Source organism: Anthonomus grandis, chromosome 2 (genome assembly GCF_022605725.1).
Source record: "Anthonomus grandis grandis chromosome 2, icAntGran1.3, whole genome shotgun sequence".
Classification (NCBI taxonomy): domain Eukaryota; kingdom Metazoa; phylum Arthropoda; class Insecta; order Coleoptera; family Curculionidae; genus Anthonomus; species Anthonomus grandis.
Window position 1 is genome coordinate 37,979,515 of NC_065547.1, and position 20,687 is coordinate 38,000,201.

The 20,687-nt window shown below is 32.4% G+C and overlaps 2 protein-coding genes across 2 annotated transcripts in view; one reads left to right on the forward strand and one right to left on the reverse strand.

Annotated features, from left to right (window-relative positions):
* LOC126750481 (citron Rho-interacting kinase-like) overlaps positions 1 to 7,691 on the forward strand; it is a 51,787-nt gene extending 44,096 nt beyond the window's left edge. The window contains exons 22-23 of the mRNA XM_050460115.1: positions 3,008 to 3,184; positions 6,797 to 7,691. Coding sequence (XP_050316072.1) covers positions 3,008 to 3,184; positions 6,797 to 7,576 — 957 coding nt within the window. The 3' untranslated portion in view covers positions 7,577 to 7,691. The remainder of the gene's footprint in view (positions 1 to 3,007; positions 3,185 to 6,796) is intronic.
* A 4,182-nt stretch (positions 7,692 to 11,873) lies between these two features.
* LOC126750486 (apoptosis-inducing factor 3-like) lies at positions 11,874 to 20,664 on the reverse strand. Its single transcript, XM_050460121.1, has 8 exons — positions 20,527 to 20,664; positions 15,173 to 15,634; positions 14,970 to 15,118; positions 14,746 to 14,918; positions 14,476 to 14,693; positions 12,417 to 12,683; positions 12,135 to 12,365; positions 11,874 to 12,061 (listed from the first exon to the last, which is right to left on the reverse strand). Exons 1-8 carry the CDS (start codon positions 20,579 to 20,581, stop codon positions 11,961 to 11,963), a joined length of 1,656 nt encoding a protein of 551 aa, XP_050316078.1. The 5' UTR covers positions 20,582 to 20,664; the 3' UTR covers positions 11,874 to 11,960.
* Positions 20,665 to 20,687: the final 23 nt, after the last annotated feature.

Below are 20,687 nucleotides of genomic sequence, written 5' to 3' on the forward strand. Positions count from 1 at the left end.
GTGCTTTCATTTGAAAAAATGAAGTTGATGGTCGTAATTTATTTTTGAGCAACCCTGTATATACAAACTTCACGTACAAAAATGCGCAACTTGAAATAAAAATCGACGGGTCCGAGCGTTTTTTTTCGAATACACCCCTGAATTTTGAATGAATTTAGACATAACTTTTGGGATGCCACTGTATATTCACATGGTAGGTATATAATTTACAGAGACAAACGGATTTTCAGCATGGAATAATACTAATTATTACTCGGCTTTGGACTTAATCTTTTGATTATACAGAAGTCCAGAAGAAAAAGGTTTTGTTTAGGTTATTAAAAATTTATTGAGGAATGCGGTGTGACATGCGAGTTTTATAAATTATAAAATACCTTAATGGTAGCACACATAATAAACTAGTTATTAGACATAGATCATCCCCTAACAAAATATCTGCAAAAAAAACTAAAAATCCGGCTTCATTTCTTTAGTCAAACAAAAAGTCAAAAAACAAAAAACGCATCAACTCTTTAGTTGCTAATAAAGAATTTGTTTAGCGACTGTTATCGAATGTTAGCGAATGTAAATCATAATTTTTATCATTGGTATAAAGAATATTAAATTTGTTACGTTATTATGGCACTATTTAAATAAATATGAATTTAGAAAATATTTTCTCATACCCTAAATTATTGAAAAGAGGAAGAAAGATTTATTTACGTATTTAGAAATATGACTTAACCTAACAATGCCTTTTGTTATTTTAAGACCTCTAAACTAGTTTTTTCTTTTCAATATCCTAAATAACTTTTTTTTAATTACAATTGAAAAGAAAAAGAAAAAATAAGAAAGCTTAACTTGAACCAATGCCTTGCTAGTTTTTACTAAAATTTAATTACTTCTCTTTTGTGAATTTTTTTATTCTTCCAAATGCTTAATCAAAGACTTTGAAATGACTATATAAAATTCCCAAAAATAAAAGCTACATATATGTGAAATCTGTTATAAATTGCTAAGATTTATATTGCGTAATGTACTTGTAGTACGCAGAAGAGTTTATCTGACAACGAGAAATTTAGAGTTTATTGTGTCGAATATATTGGGGTAATATGATCAAATTTTTCTCTAGTGTGGTATCTCGCTGTGGTAAAATAATAGATTCAACCAATAAATACATGTTAAATCTTTTGGGAAAGTATGTTTTTAAACAAGTTTCTTAATTTCTTATATACATAGACATGTAGTTGGAAGTTTAAAGAAACATCAAAAGTAAGTCCCAAAAAATTGGAAGAGGGTAAATTAGGTCTCAATAGATTTAAATCCAATCAATAAGTGAACGTTTTTTCTTGTATTGAGTAACGAACCATGCCTCAAGAATGCATTTTGTGGCCTAAATGAAACAAAAGCTTAATGAAACTAAATGAAAAAGAAATGTCGAAAAAACCCGTAAGATAATTACTTTAATTGATTCAGCCTTTTTAATGTTGAAGAAGTAGTCCATTCTTGCAGTGGAGCTAATAGATCAATGGCTATCTTATTTAAAACCGGTTATTTAATGTTTAACAGTTTTCAATTATTTAAATCAATTAATGGGTAACTAAAGATACTTTGGTCATCCTCCACTAAATTTATTTAAAATAGTAATCCTACATATTTCGGACATATAACATGTCCATCATCAGGGATAACAAATTAAGTGGTTCCGTCAATACATCTTACAGATCTAGTGCCTCAGACAAGGTTAAACCGAATTAAGATACATGAGAATGGGACCAAACATGGACTTACAAAAACTTTAAAATTATATTATTACGACAATAGGATAATTGTTTTGTAAACAAGAACTGAGAATCTATTTATTATTATTAATTTGTTATCCCTGATGATGGACATGTTATATGTCCGAAACATGTAGGATTAATATTTTAAATAAATTTAGTGTAGGATGATCGAAGTATCTTTAGTTACCCATTAATTGATTCAAATAATTCAAAACTGTTAAACATTAAATAACCGGTTTTAAATAAGAATTACTGTAAATACCTGTAATTCAATTGAAAATTAGTTTAACAGTCTGGAATAAGTTAGAAAATTACTTCGAAATACCCAGAATATTTAATAAGAAGAAAGAATATAAGAAGACTAAAAATGTAATTAACGTTAGTTATACTGTGGCGATGAGCGATAGATAGATGGGCAAGAGATGTTTATTTAATAGTACAAATTAAGAATCTGGTAATAATCTTTTTGAAAATTAAAAATTAAATCCAATACTAATAAAAAAAAAACTAAACTTGCTTCTAAAGTGTTTGTAGTTTGAAAAAAGTTCTTTATGTTTTGTTATATAGGAAACCATGAATATGAGAAATGATAGTGGTGACCCAAAAACAATCTCCGATTTTCTGATGGCGATTTTGTTTATTCATCTTTACCTTGAAGGAAAGAAATTACCTTTATTAGTTTTTATTAAATTAAATATTATTGAAAAACACCTCTGGAATGTAAGTATTAAAATGCATTATTAAATTCGCAACTGGCATACCTATCCACGGATTACTATAAAAGTTAGGAGATGTCATTTTTTTTCAACATTTTAGTTATATTTAGGTCTAGAATCGTGAATTTAACACAAGCTAGCAATGACATGGAACATACACAAAATTAAACAAAAAGATGAAAATTTCAGTACGCTTAAATATAAATGACTGAAAGAATGAGGAGGAGATTAAAGATAGGGTTTAATTGATTTTTTCAAGACAAATTACAGTCTCTTAGCATACTATATTAGTATTATTAGATACTGAAATCAATTAATTTTATTACTAGATAGAGCAAGATTCCTTTATTACATTTGTGTTTCTTCATTTAAAAGTAGAACATTAATTTGATTTTACGTTCATTGGTTTTTTTGTTGCAATACATTGCAATACAACTAAAACCAATTAATTGCTTTAAAATAACCAAATATTATCTATCCATTAATCGTATTCAAACTTGCGTTATATATATTTTGTGTTTATTTTAGATTGTACAATTTGCTCCAGGCAATCTGGTCCTAATGATAGTGGACCCTAAAGCAAAACTGATTTGCTGCGACATCAATCATTTGATAAATCTGGCTCAGTGCGCGCAAGCTACAAAACCGACTTTAAAATATAAAGATGTAAATGTAAATGGTTTGGTAGGATTCCATATTGTCCAGGTAAGCCAGATTTTTGAGTATAAGAATACTAATTCTGTGAATTAGCACTGAATATAATTTAATTTATATGAGGTATCTCATGGAGCCAAAATGTATTCTTAAGATTTTGGAGAATATATTTTTGTTTTGGCTCAACAATGTTAAAAATACCAAAGTTAAATTGTGCTTAGTAAAGAAGCGTATTGATTATGTTTATAATAACTCTTAAGTTGATTGACTGTTGAAGTAGTTTTTAAGCTGTTTTTTTTTTAATTTTTCATTTCCTAAATTACATCTACCTTCTTCACGACATACATACATTTTTTCGCGTGAATTCACTTCAACACACTTGACCCTAGTTCATATAAATACGAATTTTCGAACAACTGATCAGTCAACAGTCTGATGATCAACGTCAATGGTAATTCGTAAACCGCTATTTTAGGCAGATAACGAAAACACCTATGATCGATGTATTTTATATATATGTATATATATATATATATAAAATAATATATATATATATATAATATATAATATATATATAATATAATATATATATATATAATATATAATATATATATAATATAATATATAATATATATATAATATAATATATATATATATATATATATATACAGTAATGGCCAAAAGTAGAGTTTTTTTTTCGAAGTATTTTTTTTTAAATTACAAACTAAACCATCTACAATATTAGTATTTTGTAAAATACCCATTATTGTCTATTACAGCCTGGCATCTACGTGGCATTGATTCAATTTGATTGTCTATGAGTTTAAAACCAATATTTTTCCATTTCTGTTGCAACCGTTCAAATAATTCACCTTTATTTGAATAGTTGGTATTCCTAATGTCACGATCTACAATTTCATATAAATTTTCGATGGGATTAAGATCGGGTGACTGGGTTGGCCATTTTCAAACTGGTATTTTTTCTTCTTCGAAAAGTTGCTTCATGATTTTGGAGGAATGCTTCGGGTCATTATCTAACTGGAATTGGAATCTCAATGGTAAATTGTCTTCGACATAGGGCAACATAACATCTCTGAGAATATCCCTGTACATAAACCTGTCCATTATGCCCTCTATGCGATGTAACGGGCCCATTCCATAGCCTGAGAAGCAACCCCAAACCATCACTGATCAACCTCCATGCTTAACTGTGGGTTTTGTGTACTTTGGGGATTCAAACGCTGGCCAGAAGGACATATTGTCTAACATATTGAATTCCATCGGAATTAAACAAATTAAACTTCAATTCGTCGCTCCAGCAAACACGTTTCCATTCATGCTTTGTCCAGTGTATATGCTGACGGGCAAATTCCAATCGGGCTAAGCGATTCTTTTTTGAAAGCAATTGTTTTTTTGCTGGCCTACGTGCTAATAGATTCTCTTCTACCAACTTTCGTCTTACAGTCCTTGAGGACACATTACAAATCCCTAGAGCCTGTAATTCTATCTGAATTTGACGAGAAGTCATGAAAGGGTTATTCTGGTTAATTTGTTTTAATTTGCGTAGAGCTCTAATGTCCATTTTTTTTGGTCGACCAGATTTTTTGGCTCTAATGATCCTGTCCTTTCATATCTTTTGATAATTGCCCAAACAGCTTACTTATTTTATTTTATAAATATGTAGACGAGATCGGGTAACTCAAATACTTACAGACTATACAGAAAACAAGAAAAATAGATAAAGTGTCACTAAAAAAAGATATGAACATTTTCGGTTATGTCCTTTGTCTAATACCTTCTGATTGACCTAAGTCTGTATTTTTCGAACACGAGCTTTATACACTAGCTTATTAGTAAGTCCAAATATGTTCCGTAATGGGTCAGACTTAAAAGTGCCCTTTAAATAACGATAACTAGTTATTTTGATACTCTTTAACTCTTATGTTTGGAATATCTTTTTTTTTACCTTGGTTGTCTTTGACTTTAAGACTAGGAAAATGTAACTTAACATCATTTTTCTTTAAAGGAATCTGCTATGAAATTATTTACCATGATTTATGGGACACCCTGATCCCATGATTTTAAAAAAAAAATAAATAAAAAGTGTTTATTTATCTATTTAACTTTCTATTGTTAACAAAATTACATCTGAATAAAAAAGGAACCTAACAAAGGTAAAAAACAACGATACGTTAAAATCATACAAACGTTTAGTAGCAAAATGTAGCGAGGAGTGAATAAAGTGAAGAGCACATACATGTAGTATTCTCTTTAAGAAATAATAATTTAGTCGGCATCCTTCAAAAAACTGCATAATATACGTTTAAGATACTTTGGTTCGCCAGAAAATTTTTTAGCCTTCTCATTAGCGGACATATGCTATTTAATTTTAAAGTTAGCCAAGCTAGACAGCTATCTAAAGTTATACCCAGAAAGTTTACTGAGTCATCGGTTATTTAGACACTGTTCCACAAACTAGTTTTCTGAAGAGTGTTCAAGTTTAAGTGTTCAGGTTCAACAGTGACAGAAAAGTACTTTCGCTCATATGTTGCACACAAATTGTGTATTCTATCTACCACCGGACTTACATATCGTTACAATCTATCTGGCAGCCAAAAAGGTCTGTTTTGGTCTGTTTGGAAAATCCATGCAGGCGTTGTTTTTTATCAGTTGTTAGTGGGCAATGAAGAAAGCATAAAAAAGGAAACTTGTATCCCTCCCTTGGGCGTATTTTCAATTTTATTGCTAAACAGCAAATCGCAACAAAAATTATAAAACAAAAATTAAGTTTGGTAAATTTTGTATAATTTTATTTTATTTTATAAAAATTAATTAAAAAATTTTAAAAATTTAATTAAATTTTATATAATTAGATTTTTGAAAAAGTCAGTTTTTTCCTCTTTAACTTAGTTACAAAAAAAGTAAAAGTTTTCAAAAATTCAAATTTTTATCTCTTTGGCCGTATTGCTTTGCTCCGAGAAGGCAAATTGCAGAAAATTAAACCATCTTCATTTTATATGTACTTCTTTTATACGACTTATGGCTAGCTAGACAATCAAATGCAGAGTTGCATAAAAAGCGAGATGGGGTTTTTCTTTTTAAGCTTTTCTTATAAACCTCTAACAACTGGTAAAAAATAAGGGCTTCATAGATTTTAAATCCCAAATTGATTACACTTTATCCTATAAGGTTTGAGCTTTTTACATGGTCCAAAATAGCAAAGGCCTGTGAGAGACTGAAATATACCTATCTTAAAACCTTTGCCTGTCTTAACAAAAATAAGCTCCACGGATTTTGATAGCCTGAAAACAAACTGTTTCTATATGGTTAATAATCTTATGTAAATTGCCGTTTTATCAGCTTTTTATCATTTTTAGCAGGAGTGGACCTATTTCAAAAAATGGATGATTGCCATTCAAAGCCGAACCATCAGATTTAAATTTAATACAACTTAGTTACTTAGAAGGGTACCAGTAATAAAATACTAGTTATTTTAATAGCCGATTTTAGCAATTTATCCTTTTTCCGTACAATTTTGGAAGTATTTTGAAGTTCAAACCGACATTTTATGATTATCAAGACTCTTCTTATTTGGTCATAGATATATTTTATAGTGATTTTGAAAATAATTACAAAATTGAAACGCCCAACTATATTTTCCAGGCCTCAAGACACTCCTCACATAAAAAAATCGCCGTAGCGACCACTCAACAGCTGATCATCCTCGAGTACCATTTCAGTACCAACGAGTTCGTGCCGGTCCGGATCTTGGACACTGCCCAACCGACCAGTTGCATGTTATTCACCGAAAACAGCCTTTTGGTAGGAGCGGATAAGTTCTTCGAAATAGACCTCACCAGTTTAAAACCGGAAGAATTCCTGGACATGTCCGATGTTAATTTGAAACAGACGGTGATATGTTACAAGACCGGTAGTTTCCCCGTTAGTATATTGGAAGTTTGCAGCAATCCAAAGGAGTACTTGTTGACTTTTAATCTTTTTTCTGTATTTGTGGATGAATATGGACGATCCTCTAGACAAAAAGAGATGAAAAACGAGCATTTACCGGTGGCCTTACATTACGCCAAACGATATTTATATATAGTCCAATTTGGAGCTGTGGAAATAATTAAAATAAGTGATGAAAGCTTCAATAACGGCCCGATAGACTTGTATAGACTAGATCTAAATAAATTCAAATACTTAGGGTGTAACAGCAAAGGGATTTATTTGGAACAAGACAACGAAGTCAAGTTCCTGACAGCCAAAAACTTGCCCGATTTCGATGCGGTTTCGCTAGTCTCCGAAAGCACCGAAACCGTTAATAACTCGCGCGATAGTCAGTTCAGTTTCACCAGTTCTATGGTGCAAAGTCTGGATGGGAATTTGAGCGATTCCGAGCAGTCGGAGACGGTACGAAAGTTTGACCAGACTGATTTTTAAAGTTTTACCAAATAGGCTTAAATTGTTTGTGTTTGTTTTGTATATTTAGTTATTTTGGCACGATTAAATGTATATACATAATTTTCTCGCTTAATATATTTTTTACTTTTATATATATTGTTTGGGTTTTACTTTAATCTTTAACCACGTAAAATATACCAATAAATTAGTTTGATGATAGTTGTTTACTCTAGACTAAAGGGTCGTCTTTCAGGTCGTTTTTGTATAATTTTCTGCCTTGGATTAGTTGCTCTGCGAATATGCAAGGGGTTCCATATCTAAAAGGATAAATGAAGGGTACAGGGAAAAAACCAGATATGTCATTTCTTTTCAGATTAGAGTAAATTAAATTTTAATGTTCAAAAACAATTATTTTTATTTCCAAGACGAATATAAACATGTAGTTTACATAAAACAGAAGTTAATATTATTATAAAGTATTATGACTATGGTTTTTTGGTTTAGAAAAACTAAATATGGCTTTATTGCAAAAAAATCTGCATCCCTCAGGGTTTTGCAGGAACAAAAGCAGCAATGTCACCTGAAACCGACAAAAACCAGCTGCTTTTATTTTTAAAATAAAAAAGAAGATTTAATTTTTTGGAATTTTTAATGTTTATTTATCAACATATTATTATAAAGTAAGTTAGAGATGAGCCAGGTTTTGAAAAAATGGCACGGCTTTTGGACTGCAAAACCTCATGAGGCTCATTAGGTCGTTAAACTTAGCCTTTGGAATTGGTAAAACTGGTCCATTGTATGTTGAACGGTAGTAGTTAAGGCGGCTACGATCAGATGATGCCACTATTTCCTTCAAAATCTGGATTTTAAACGGGCATTTTTGTAAAAATATTGTGTCTAAAAATGATTTCCAATCCAGTATCATATTTTGTGACACACTCACTCCAACAAACGGCGATGGTTTGGAGCGGGAATGCCTAATGACTTCTTCGAACTCTTCCGGGACCTCAAAGGGGCTCTTCAAATCCCACAATTCTACATTTTTGTCACATAAGAGTGTCCTCTTATAGGGAATGTGATTTTTATTTCATTCAGATTATGACTTTTGTTGTTTACTACAAAATGAATAAATCGAAGAATGGTAAAGTTTTTATTTTGTTCTCCGGCAGAGTCACAGAAGATTTGCAGTTCTTCAACATCGTCGTCTAAATAATTATTGATAAAATGGAGAAGAAAAGATGCAACTTCGTTTGATCCTTTTTTGGCCTCTCCTTCATGATAGGTATAAAAAATAGATTGACCCGAAGAGAGGACATGTACATTAAAGGCGTACATAGACAATTGGCGTTTATAATACACGTCGTTGGTGGCAATTTTAGGAATTGAAATATTTTTTGCAAAATCAATGCAGATGGCTTCCAGGTTTGTTGCAGCTTTTTTGGCTTGCCTTTTCCTTGAATCAACCTTTCTTTTATGCAACTCGTTCATAACGGTTAATTCTCTAATTTCATCAGTATCAATCAAACTTTTAAGCTTAATTTGAAATTCATCACACGTTGCGCATGTGTCACTTCTAGGGTATCCAAAAGCAATATTGAATTCTTTATTAAAGATTGTTCTGTACGTTTCATACGAGACTTTAGCATTTAGATGCTTTTCCTTAAAGAGGTTAAACATTTTTTTGATTGTAAGTTCTTCTGGCAAATAGGTCTTTTTTGTATCTTTTAGACTATAGTGGCTCTGACGATCCTTAAAACTCTTGATGTGGTCACATACCAAACCTTTTGTTAAGTCGTCCAGCTTCCTGTGAGTTGCACTATGCTTTCCACGTCTGTCCTTAGGAGCTGCACCACTTCGTTTGAGGCTTTCCTTTATATAATTTATTTTATTTTTTGTAATCCCATGAATGGAATAAAAAGCTTTGGCACACACCGGAATATCACCATCTCGAACTCGATACGCATAACTTGCATCATGGAAACTGGCAGTATTCTCGTTTTGACGAGGTCTTCTATGCTGGACAGGTAAGACTGTAATTAAACCAGCTAAATAATAATTTTGCTCATCGTGAGAGCTCAGAGCATTAAAATGTCTCAATATTTCTGCTCTTTGCGCCTCATTTTGAGGTACTTTCAAAGCATTTTAATCTTGAGCAATTACAAGGCTGTCCAGCTTCATGAGTCGATAACTTCAACATTTTAGAGACCTCTGACATCCGACCGGTTCTCTTTCATTTTTTTGAAGGCATAATTTTGTTCTCAATGGATCCCTCCGAATCACTATTAGCCATAATGGTTTATTATTAATCACACAAACAACAAAGTCACACTTTTGAGGTTACAATAATACTGGCACGTTTTTTAAAAATGAATATTGCATCAGCCGGTTTGTTTACATGACATCGCTGGTTTTTTCCCTGGACGTTTGGACTAAGCTGGTTTTTATTCGGTACGCTATATTTTAGATACTAATTTACGCAAGACTACGGTGGTTGTTTCCCGGTTTTAGTACTCTAAAATAAGCGTCTTCATTCGAAGAATTCAATGGCGCCTCTACCGAGATTTTCAATAAAAAGTGACATATCTGGTTTTTTCCCTGTACCCTTCAAATGAAATCATGAAGCCGTTAAGAAAAATTAATTTCTGGTGAAAAAAAGGTTTTTTGGGTAATTCTGCAGTTTAGCAACCTATGTCAAAATCAACCTAATTTAAATTAGTGGGATTTTTTGCTTAAATGGCTCCTTTTTAGTATCAAACTTAATTCAGAAGTGGTGGAAGCAACATTTTGCAAGTATTTTTGAAAATACAATTTTTAATCAAAGTCATAAAATAATGCTTTATGAAAATTTTATTTCAATACTTATTTTTTTAATAAATATATTTTGTAAAGTTGCCATACTTGGCAAAATTCCATAAAGTATAAGAAAATATTCACTTATGAAAAATGTATTAAAAACCATATAAGTTAAAAAGGAAAGCTTTGATTTGAAATAACCTATTGTTTAATGGCATAGTGCTAATAACCATAACTAAACCTGTTAAATATTTATAAAAACGCACTAAAATGTACCCTATGTAAATTGATATAAACACAACCTGTAATAAATACTATGTGAAAAAAACAGAGACATAGTAGCTGTGAAATTTGTATATGTAAAAAAATACCAGAAAATAAAAGTTAAAGTATATCCTATTTAAATCTCTATAATCTAAAATATAGCGTTTATGAAAACTTCTCTACAATCCGACAACTTTATAATTATTACTTTAAAGACAAATTAATAAACTTTGGAAAAAAAACAGTTTTATTTTTTATAATGTATGAATAAAAAAAGATCACTAAAAACTCATTAGTCATCTGTGTGCATGTAATATTTACTGCAATACAGACATTTTAGTAGAGGCTTATTCTTTTTCTCAGAATCTACAGGTTGGTGCCATAAAAATATTGAGTTTCTTGGTTTTAAACAATTATTGTAGTTTTATTAAAGGGTATCCGGAAAGTGCTCTATCGCCTTTTAAATAGAACACTACATTCCTTGGCAAAAATAAGCGTAAGTCTTAAAAAAACTCTCTTTTCACAACTTAAGGTTATTTTTTTTTAGAAAATGTATGCCTTCAGCAAGCAATTTCTTGTGGGCTATTAGTTATTACTATTTATTTTTAACCATAATCCCCTAATGTAAATCGTTAACTATAAATGCCAAACGCACACAGGGTGTGTCAGATTGGAGATTTTGTTTGATTTTACATTCACAATATCCAAGCCTGTTTTTAAATTTAACACCATGTACTTTCACCCTTTGCTTATTTAAGAACATTAAAATATTTATTCATTAATGTGTCCTATACCTCCAATATTTTCCAAAAAATGATGAGGTATTCATTTTATATAAAAAATCAAAAGACTGCTTCACCAGCTCACTAGACAATTGCCATGAAAAAATATAAGTCCAGGCCCATCCTGCGAGTGCAAAAACCAAAGAATGGCTTGAAAGATTTAAAATAGCAAAAAGTGTAATTTTAATAAGAGAAAGGTAGTTTGGATTTACTTTCAATTCCTTGTGAATCTGTATAATGTTGAAGCATTCATTCTCGATTCAATCTGGATGACCATCCCTGATTATTTTCACCGAATCTTTGCTTTTTAATATCTTAGAGATAAAAATGAACATGTAAATATTCCCGCTTTCTCTTCTTCATTTTAAAACTCATTAGGCAGCCTGAACTTGACCTCTTCTTTAAATAAAAAATCCTAAAACCTGAAAGCTTAGCGATGACTATATCGACGAACATATCAATAGGTAAAAAAATATTAGAAAATAATTAGTTGGACCTTATTTAAAAAAATCTATATTTTTCGTAAATTTAGAAAAACATTCTTAGTAGGTGATGTAAATAATTGACGAATACTATTTTAATGGTTATTTGCTCCATGCTAGTGGGTCACCTTTTAAATCATTTCTATATAACTTCTTGCCCTGGGCCAACTTTTCTGCAAATTTTGATACCAGAGGATCCATACCTTAAAATACAAATTCACTCTTAATATTTTCCTTAATAAAAATTCATTCATATATTTTTCATTTTGCACTTACCACAAGATAACGCGGAAATCACTTCATCCCCTTTCAAAAAGAATGCCATAAACTTCAACTCTGCCAGATCCCCCGCATAAATTACATCATCATATTTCCCATACCCCGAATATCTAAATGGTTTTCCACACAACACGGTCCAGAAGTAAGGAACAGCTTTGATAGGGATAGATTTTCCAAGCATATTAATCGCTGCTGATCGACCATGAAAATGTGCAAGACCATAATGACCTGTAAGAACCATTAATGAAAACTTTTCCCAACGAACACAAATATACTTACCTATATTGGCCTTTTGATCGTGGTTCGACCAAACTGGAGCATAAGCAATATCTCCTCCCACATAAACGTCTGGAATGTTGGTTTGTAAATACTCGTCCACCTCGATTGCTCCGTCTGGTCTGATTTCGATCCCAGAATCTTTCAGAAAATCGGTCTCGTAGGTGCTACCAATGCCGCAGAAGAGAAAGTCGCAGTTGAGAGTCGTACCGTTAATGAGCTCGACGCTGGATACCGCTTCTTGGTCATTTTTGTTAATTGTTTTCAATTCTGAAGGTAAATATTAAGGTAATCCCCTGAGATAATGTAAATGTATGTATTTACGGTATACAGTGCTATCATTTCAAACGAAATACCCTTAATAACTCCTTAAAAAAAACCACGTCAATTTAAGTGCCAAAAAATTGAATTGTATGACGTACCAGCGAATAATGCTCAAAGATGTCGGGGAATAATGGATATTTTATCGACCTCAAACTTTTGTATTTCAAATGGCTACCCTGTGAAGTGTGATACATTAAGGGCATACAACCTTCTATCGAACCAAACCGTAAATAATTTGGATTTCCACCAAGATAGAGCTCCCACGCGCTACGCTTTGACACTTCACACAGTGGCTTAATGAACAGTTTGGTATGTGGATTGGCAGGCGTGGTTCAATTGAATAATCGCCAGACTTGACACCACTAGAGGGTTTTTTTTAAACCAAAATTTAAAAAACCTCACTTGAAAGTATTAATGATTTAAAGGATCAATTTAAAGGATAAATACTTACCAATGTTCGTGAGAAATTTCAAAACAGGTGGTAGATTGTATGCTCTTTAAAATGATGTATCACACTATATAGTTTCAGGAATTAAAATACATCAATTTATTCCAAGAAATAGTCCATCTTTTCTCAAAGAGACCAGCTTACATTAAATAGTAATGAAACAAACTCTCAAAAGTCATAGGTCTCAAATTTATTAAAATAAAAGTCAAAGGATTACATGCGTTTTGCCCATACTAGGCATCATCAGATCCACTTATGCATTCACTAAAAAGAAAGAAAAAAGAAGTAGAGAACAACACTACATGATAGTCATGATATAAGTCAGAGGTCAGAGACAAAACCGGACAGTCTCCGTCCGATTTTACCAATTTTAACTTAATTTCTACCTTTGACTTGTATCATGTAGTGTTGTTCTCTGCTTCTTTTTTCTTTCTTTTTTATTAGTGAATGCACAAGTGGATTTGATGATTGGGCCTTGGTAATGTCTTCGGAACTTTATGTAGTATTTAGCCATTTGGTGTGCTTAAAACAGACTGGTACTAAATATTACTAAACAGGACAATGGGGTTCCAATTATTCCAGATACAAATCGATACTCTATATACTCAGCGAAGTTTACTAGATTACTGTTCTTGTCATAAGCTATGAATTTATTTTGATACCGAACATTTCGTTACTTCAGCTTTAAAAAGATTTTAATTCATAACAGAAACTTAAACAAAGTTTTACCCTGGAATTTGCATCTGAACTAGATTTGCTGCATTATTAGGTCAAAATTTCAAATTAAAAAATCTGTTTAGTGCAGATTTTAATTACTAAACCGCTTCAATCTATACCCGTTGCACCTAAGAAGAAGACAAGGTTTATTGCTAATGCATTGTTGAGATCGGCCTTGCATTGTGCATGCATTATGTTTAATCTAATTTATCATTTGTGCGATCTAAATAATTTTCCAACGCCTGTGATCCTTAATGCTTTAAATCTTCAAGACTGGTATTAGTAAGTAAGCTTGATTGTTTCAGGTAGAATATTAGCTCTTTCTTATGGATTAAATTATTAATTTATCAACCTAATATTTATATATTTTCGGTTGAAAATAAAGCTTTATTATTCTTCAAAATATTTGTAAAAACATCTGCAAGAAGCGGTGATAAGCAAGGACTCATAGAAAGTAAAAGGAACTGGTTGTAATGCCACCTCCAGTTCCTTGCTATTGATTTATTAATATATTAAGCAAAACTCTTCAATTTACGTGCACGCAACCCAACAATAGCCTAATGGAATACTCACCACTATTAAGAATAAATTTAACCCCCTTCTCCTCAAACATCTTTAATATGGCACCGCCAATAGTGTTACCCCAAGAAAACGCAAAAGGCACCTCTTCTTTACTAATCACGGTCACGGTTTTTACTTTATTTACCACAAAGGCGACTGTCTCCATTGCCACGAAACTTGAACCAACCACTACCACTTCGCACTCCGGTGTTAGTTTCGGATACAATGATCTGGAAAAAAGTTAAAGTAAATATTGAAGAATTGAATATGTTAAAACCTTACGCGACATCATCATATTCTTTAAAATAACAAATGTTTTTGGCATTGTTGCCTGGACAAGCTAGTTTTCTCGGAATACCGCCTGTGCAAATGTAGAGTTTGTCATATTTTATTTCTGATTGGTTTGAGAGGGAAACGGTTTTTTTCGTTGTGTTTACTGCGATAGCCTCGACCCCCTTGAAATAATTTCTTATTTTTATAATATAATTTCTCATTCTATTTTAAACCTTAAGCAGCTCAATGTCATGATCTTGGTAGAACTGGACGTCTCTGATCTGTGCCTGGTTTATATCAAAATCCATCTGTTTGGTGACTAGTACCCTGTCATAAGGTAAGTAGTTCTCTTTCAAAACAAATACTATCTCACCAGTAAACCCTGGAAATATATCTAAATCATACAACGCTCATTCCTTAAAAAGCTACAAATAACCTTCTTGCCTTAAAGTTTCCACAGCAGTAGCCCCCGAAGGCCCCCCACCAATAACCACAAACCGCTCCTTAGCAGATGGCGCTTTCTTTGCCATATTCTTAACTCGTTTGTGGCTGATCAGTTCCTTCGTCTTAGCCCTTACTTTCACGTTTCCATTTTCTATAGAGACTTTGTGGCACGGCAACGAGTCCATTCCGGGAAAATCTTCAATATCGCCAGTTTCTAAGTTAAAACAAGCGCCGTGCAACTTGCATCTGATCCTGCCATCGCCCAGGACTCCCTGGACCAATGGGGCCTTATAATGGGTACAAAGAGGCCCCAATGCGTTTATTTTTCCATTTTGCTTAACTAATAAGACTTCGTAGTCTTGCAGTTTGAAGATTTTCATCTCGTTTTCTTTGAGATCTTGTTCTTGACATATTATTCCTTCTTGATATTCGGAATCGTCTTTGCTTGACTCGGCTATGGATTGCGAGGAAATTTGTGATGATGCGATTCGAAAAAAAAGAGCATGAATGCGAGAGTTGATATGTTGAAAAATTAGTGCTGATGATTAAGAGAATTGAAAGAATAGTATTTTTATTTTTCCTGATAGTTTTATTAGCAAAGGAATCGAGCGCCAAGACTAAGCTATAGATATAAGAAAAAAAACAACTGTCTGGATTAAAAAGTATATTTCATTTGGGTCGTCACCAATAATAATCAGCAGATTTATAGCAGATGACCTTAAATGAGACCCTTTCTAATTTACCCCTAATTTCCTTAGTTTACGCCACTTCCTAAATTACAAAAAATGAGAATAAGAAATTGGAATGAAATTTGTTGTGTTGTTATTTTTAACGCAGTTTGCAGGAAGATGTTTCTAATTTAATGAAAATTTAATGTTGGCTACATTTTGAATCCTTGTCCATAACTCTTCTTCTGTATTAATTACTCTAAAGTACACCATCGTTTTTGAAGATCCCCACAAAAAATAATCTAATGGAGTCAAGTCCGGTGAGCATGGTGGCCAGTTTACAAACCGCGATTTTCTTTTCCAATCCAATTCCAATCTATTTGGATATTGTTGATATCTATATATATATATATATATGTTGATATTGTTTCCCGGCCATTTCCTTCACAATACCCAAAAACTAATAACATATCCGTCATTTGTGCAAAACTGTATCTTTCAGCCATTTTAACAAATTAGAAATTTAATTCTTAACAAATCAAACAATGCTTTTTTCTTCCGGACATATGGGTTTTTACAATAAAAATATTTGTTTATTATTACTTTTCTACACATACATACAAGACTTTAAAAAATATTTTGGCACTAATTACTGACTGAATTTCATTACTAAAGCTAATAACTTAATCTTTTTTTTTAATTCTGGTGCGGCATTAATGCCGCACTTTAATCTTACATAGTTCTGATAGTTCATTTTCTAGTATTGAAGAAGCAAAAAGAAGCAAGGAAAGTGGAAGCTAAAGGGGAAAATCAAGCAGTTTTAAGACGTAATTGTTTAAGTACAGACGCCAAACAAATTTATCTAAATGTCTATAACAATCTAAAGAATGATCTTGAATGATGAATTTATTCGTGCGGCATTAATGCTGCACGAATAAATTCTTATGCCGCACGAATAAATTCTTTAAAGACCAAAACACGAAATATCTTGGTAACGGTTAATTCTGGCGGGTTCTAACAGGTGTACCTGTTTTGCTCAAAAACGTTAGGGATTTTTTTTCCTTTACAAAAAAAAAGACACTTAAAAGGTTATGGCCATTTTACACCATCAACAGTGCAGTATGAAACGAAGCAACTTTGGACTAAGGTAATTTATTTTAAATCGGCTTATTCTGACGTCAGGAAAATGTTCTAGGATTTTGTACGGACTTTTTAGAGATACCCTGTATATCTGAATTCCGTTGCCTGTATGATATCAGGTTCAAAGTGATTTTTTTGACTGTTAAAGTAAAAAATATCTAATAAAGAGATCCAGAAAAATAGATATATAGGTTTTTGGGATCGCTTAATTGAAATGAGGTAATTTTTTTTATTCAAGAACAAATCTTCAAGGAGATGGAGCGGGCGAGTAATAAGACTAGAAGATAATAAATCTAATAAAGATTTATTCATAATATATGTCATTGTTAGGATTATATTAATTTAAAACGCTCCTTGCAAACAACTCCCAATAGCCAGAAATACATGGATTCTTCGAAAGTATGCGCTTTTGTGCCGTAGTAGTAGGTAGTAGTCCTCGTCTTGTATAAGAGGTATATCGGTTAATTTTAATTTTATTCTGTAAATTTTGGGTTATAATATAATAAAAAACGACAAGGAATTACTCATGTCGTTTTATTGTAAACAGTTATTAATAATGAGTCGAAGAATAGCTGATTGTTGCTGTAGTATATGGGTTAGCTAAACTGGCTTACTATGTCCTTATATGATATTAGGAATAAAAGACGAATTATTATTATATTTCGCAACAAAAAAAGGAAACCCCGATTAGTTATGGTAATCTAACATTTTGCATATACAGGGTGTTTCAGAACTATGGGATCAAACTTCTGAGGGTTGTTCAGTGCAACAGAAGAATCCATTTGAGTATAGGAACCCATATCCGGAAATGCGTCACTACGCCACTACGGCCCTAAGACGCGTTAAAATTTATAAAAAACATTAATTACCTAAATAGGATCTGCTGCATTTATTTTTATCTTTTGTACATGATACCATAACAACAATTGTTTAAAATCAACGCTTATGAATGTCAATTCTCAATGTCATATTTAAAAATTTTATAGCTTACAATTTTTAAACATTTATTGCCAATGGAACACTTTACCAATCAAAAATTGGCGGATATGCATTTGACTTACGGAGCAACAAACTGCAATGCATGAGCAGCATCGCGGTTATATCATGAACGTTATCCCGAACGCCAGCATCCTGGATACAGAAAGTTTATTGCGGTTCATCGGCGGCTCGTTGAGACAGGCATGTTTAAGACTAAGATGGTGTTGCTCGAACCGTAAGAACGGTCGAATTTAAAGAAGAGGTGCTTCAGCGAGTTGCCGATGAACCATCAAATAGTACACGTGACGTCGCTAAGAATATGAATTCGAGTAACGCTTCTGTCTGGCGGGTACTACACGAGCAACAACTCCATCCTTACCACTTCCAGAAAGTTCAAGGTATGACTGCAGCCGATTATCATCCTAGAGGTCAATTTTGTCGATGGCTTCTGGATCACATCATTGCACAGCCAAATTTTTTACGATATGTTTTGTGGACCGATGAAGCCTCTTTCACAAGAGACGGTATTTTTAATAGTAGGAATAGCAATGTTTGGGACGAAGAAAATCCTTATGCAATTTTTCCAAGAAAACATCAGACTCGTTGGTCTGTCAACGTATGGGCAGGCATTGTTGATGATTATTTAATTGGGCCATACCTTCTACCGGAACGGTTAACAGGACCTATTTATCTGCGTTTCCTGGAGGACGTTCTCCCAGAACTCCTTGAAAATGTTCCACTAAACGTTAGACAGCAAATGTGGTTTCAGCATGATGGAGCGCCGACTCACTTTGCTGGATAAGTACGCGAGTATTTGGCTCAGCGGTTTGGGCACCGTTGGATTGCCAGAGGTGGAGCAGTTTCTTGTCCTCCTAGGTCACCCGATTTAACGTCGCTCGATTTTTTCTTGTGGGGACATGTAAAGTCTTTAGTCTACGAAACTCCAGTAGAATCAGAGCTAGACTTAATTGGACGAATAACAGCAGCATTTGAAATCATTCAAAACGAGGATCAAATTTTGCGGCGTTTAAATCGGTGTATTGAGGTTGGAGGAAGACGTTTTGAACAATTGTTGTGATGGTATCATATAAATATAAAAAAAATGGTATCGTATAAATATAAATGCATCAGATTCTATTTATGTAATTAATATTTTTTTTAAATTTAAACGCGTCTTAGGGCCGTAGTAGCGTAGTGACACATTTCCGGACATGGGTTCCTATACTCAAATGGATTCTACTGTTGCACTGAACAACCCCTAGAAGTTTGATCCCATAGTTCTGAAACACCCTGTATAAACTCTGGACGTGAAAAGGAAGTAAAACTAAATCTGTTGATCCACGCCTAAACGAAGTGAAAATGCATAAAAGAAAAAAAAGAGAGAGTTAGATAATGTGCAAAATCTGTTAAAAAATGTCATAAAGTAATGGTATTCTCAAAAAGGTAACATAACAAAACTAGGTATAGGATTGGGTTGGTCTATTTATGGTAAAAATGACATTATACTAACTGTAGATACAGATAGTATAGATAAATAGATACTAAAAACAGTTATTTCGACTTCTTTTACACAAAATAACTTGGCGCAATAACCACCCAAATCGCCCTTTCTCCTTTTTAAATTTTCCAGTTTCTCCCAGATACTTGAGGTCATAGAACACCAAGACTTCCGTTTGGATATATAAGCATTACAAAAAACTTGTCTGCCTGGATCTAAAGAAAACTGCTTAATTAATTACATGAAAGATTTTAAGATTTTCCCTGTCTATAATTCAAGCAAAATTCGAATACAAAATGTTCGTTTAGATATTAAGAAGCAGATAAGAATCAACTGCTAACCCTCGCATTTACCACTTGCTTGCACTCGCATGATTAGTTTACAAGCATTCAACTACTTAAAGTAAATTTTAATAGCAAATATTGGTTTATTTTATTCCAGGCATTTGAATGCATAGAACAAAAAACTCAAGTGACTATGAAAAAATATACTTTCATCTCATTTGGACAATTTTATGGCCGGTTTGCATGCTTAGTTTATAAGAAAAGATATTCTACAAAACATTTCTTCCAGGGAATCGAATTTAAACGAAACGTTACTTTGGATAAAAGGAAATAAAAAAGTCCCAAGTATCTGTATAATAAAATATAATTTCAGTTCATTTTGGCAGTTACGTGTTTAGATTACAATACATTAACCACTTGGAAGAAATTCTTGAAGTCTTCAGTAAAAGAAATATATAACTAGTCCCATTTTTTTTAATAAAATTATTTTTTTTTTAAATTAAGTTTTTGACTTTTTTTAGGCACTTAAACTCATATATCACTAAGACCGTAAGGATATAGTATGTAAGTCTAAAATTAAAAACTTCAACTGCTTAAAATTAAAAATGCTTACTTAAAGTTTTTTTTTACTTCGGTTAGGCAGTTTTAGTTTAGTTTTAGCTTCTTAGTTCTCATTAGGACTTTTCATGCATTTATTTAAGTACAATTAACTTTAACTCACTTATTACACAATATTTTCCTTATAGTGTTTTTTTGGCAAGAATTGATACATACATACCTCTAGATGCGTGGTGACAGAGCTTTTTACCACAGAAATTACTCTTTTTAGACATTATAAGTCTCTACTAAAACTACCTTCGTCTTTAAATTTCTTTGACAGAAACAAATTTGGCATTTCAGTTAAATTTTTCAAATAACGTTCCCAAAATATGCAGAAAT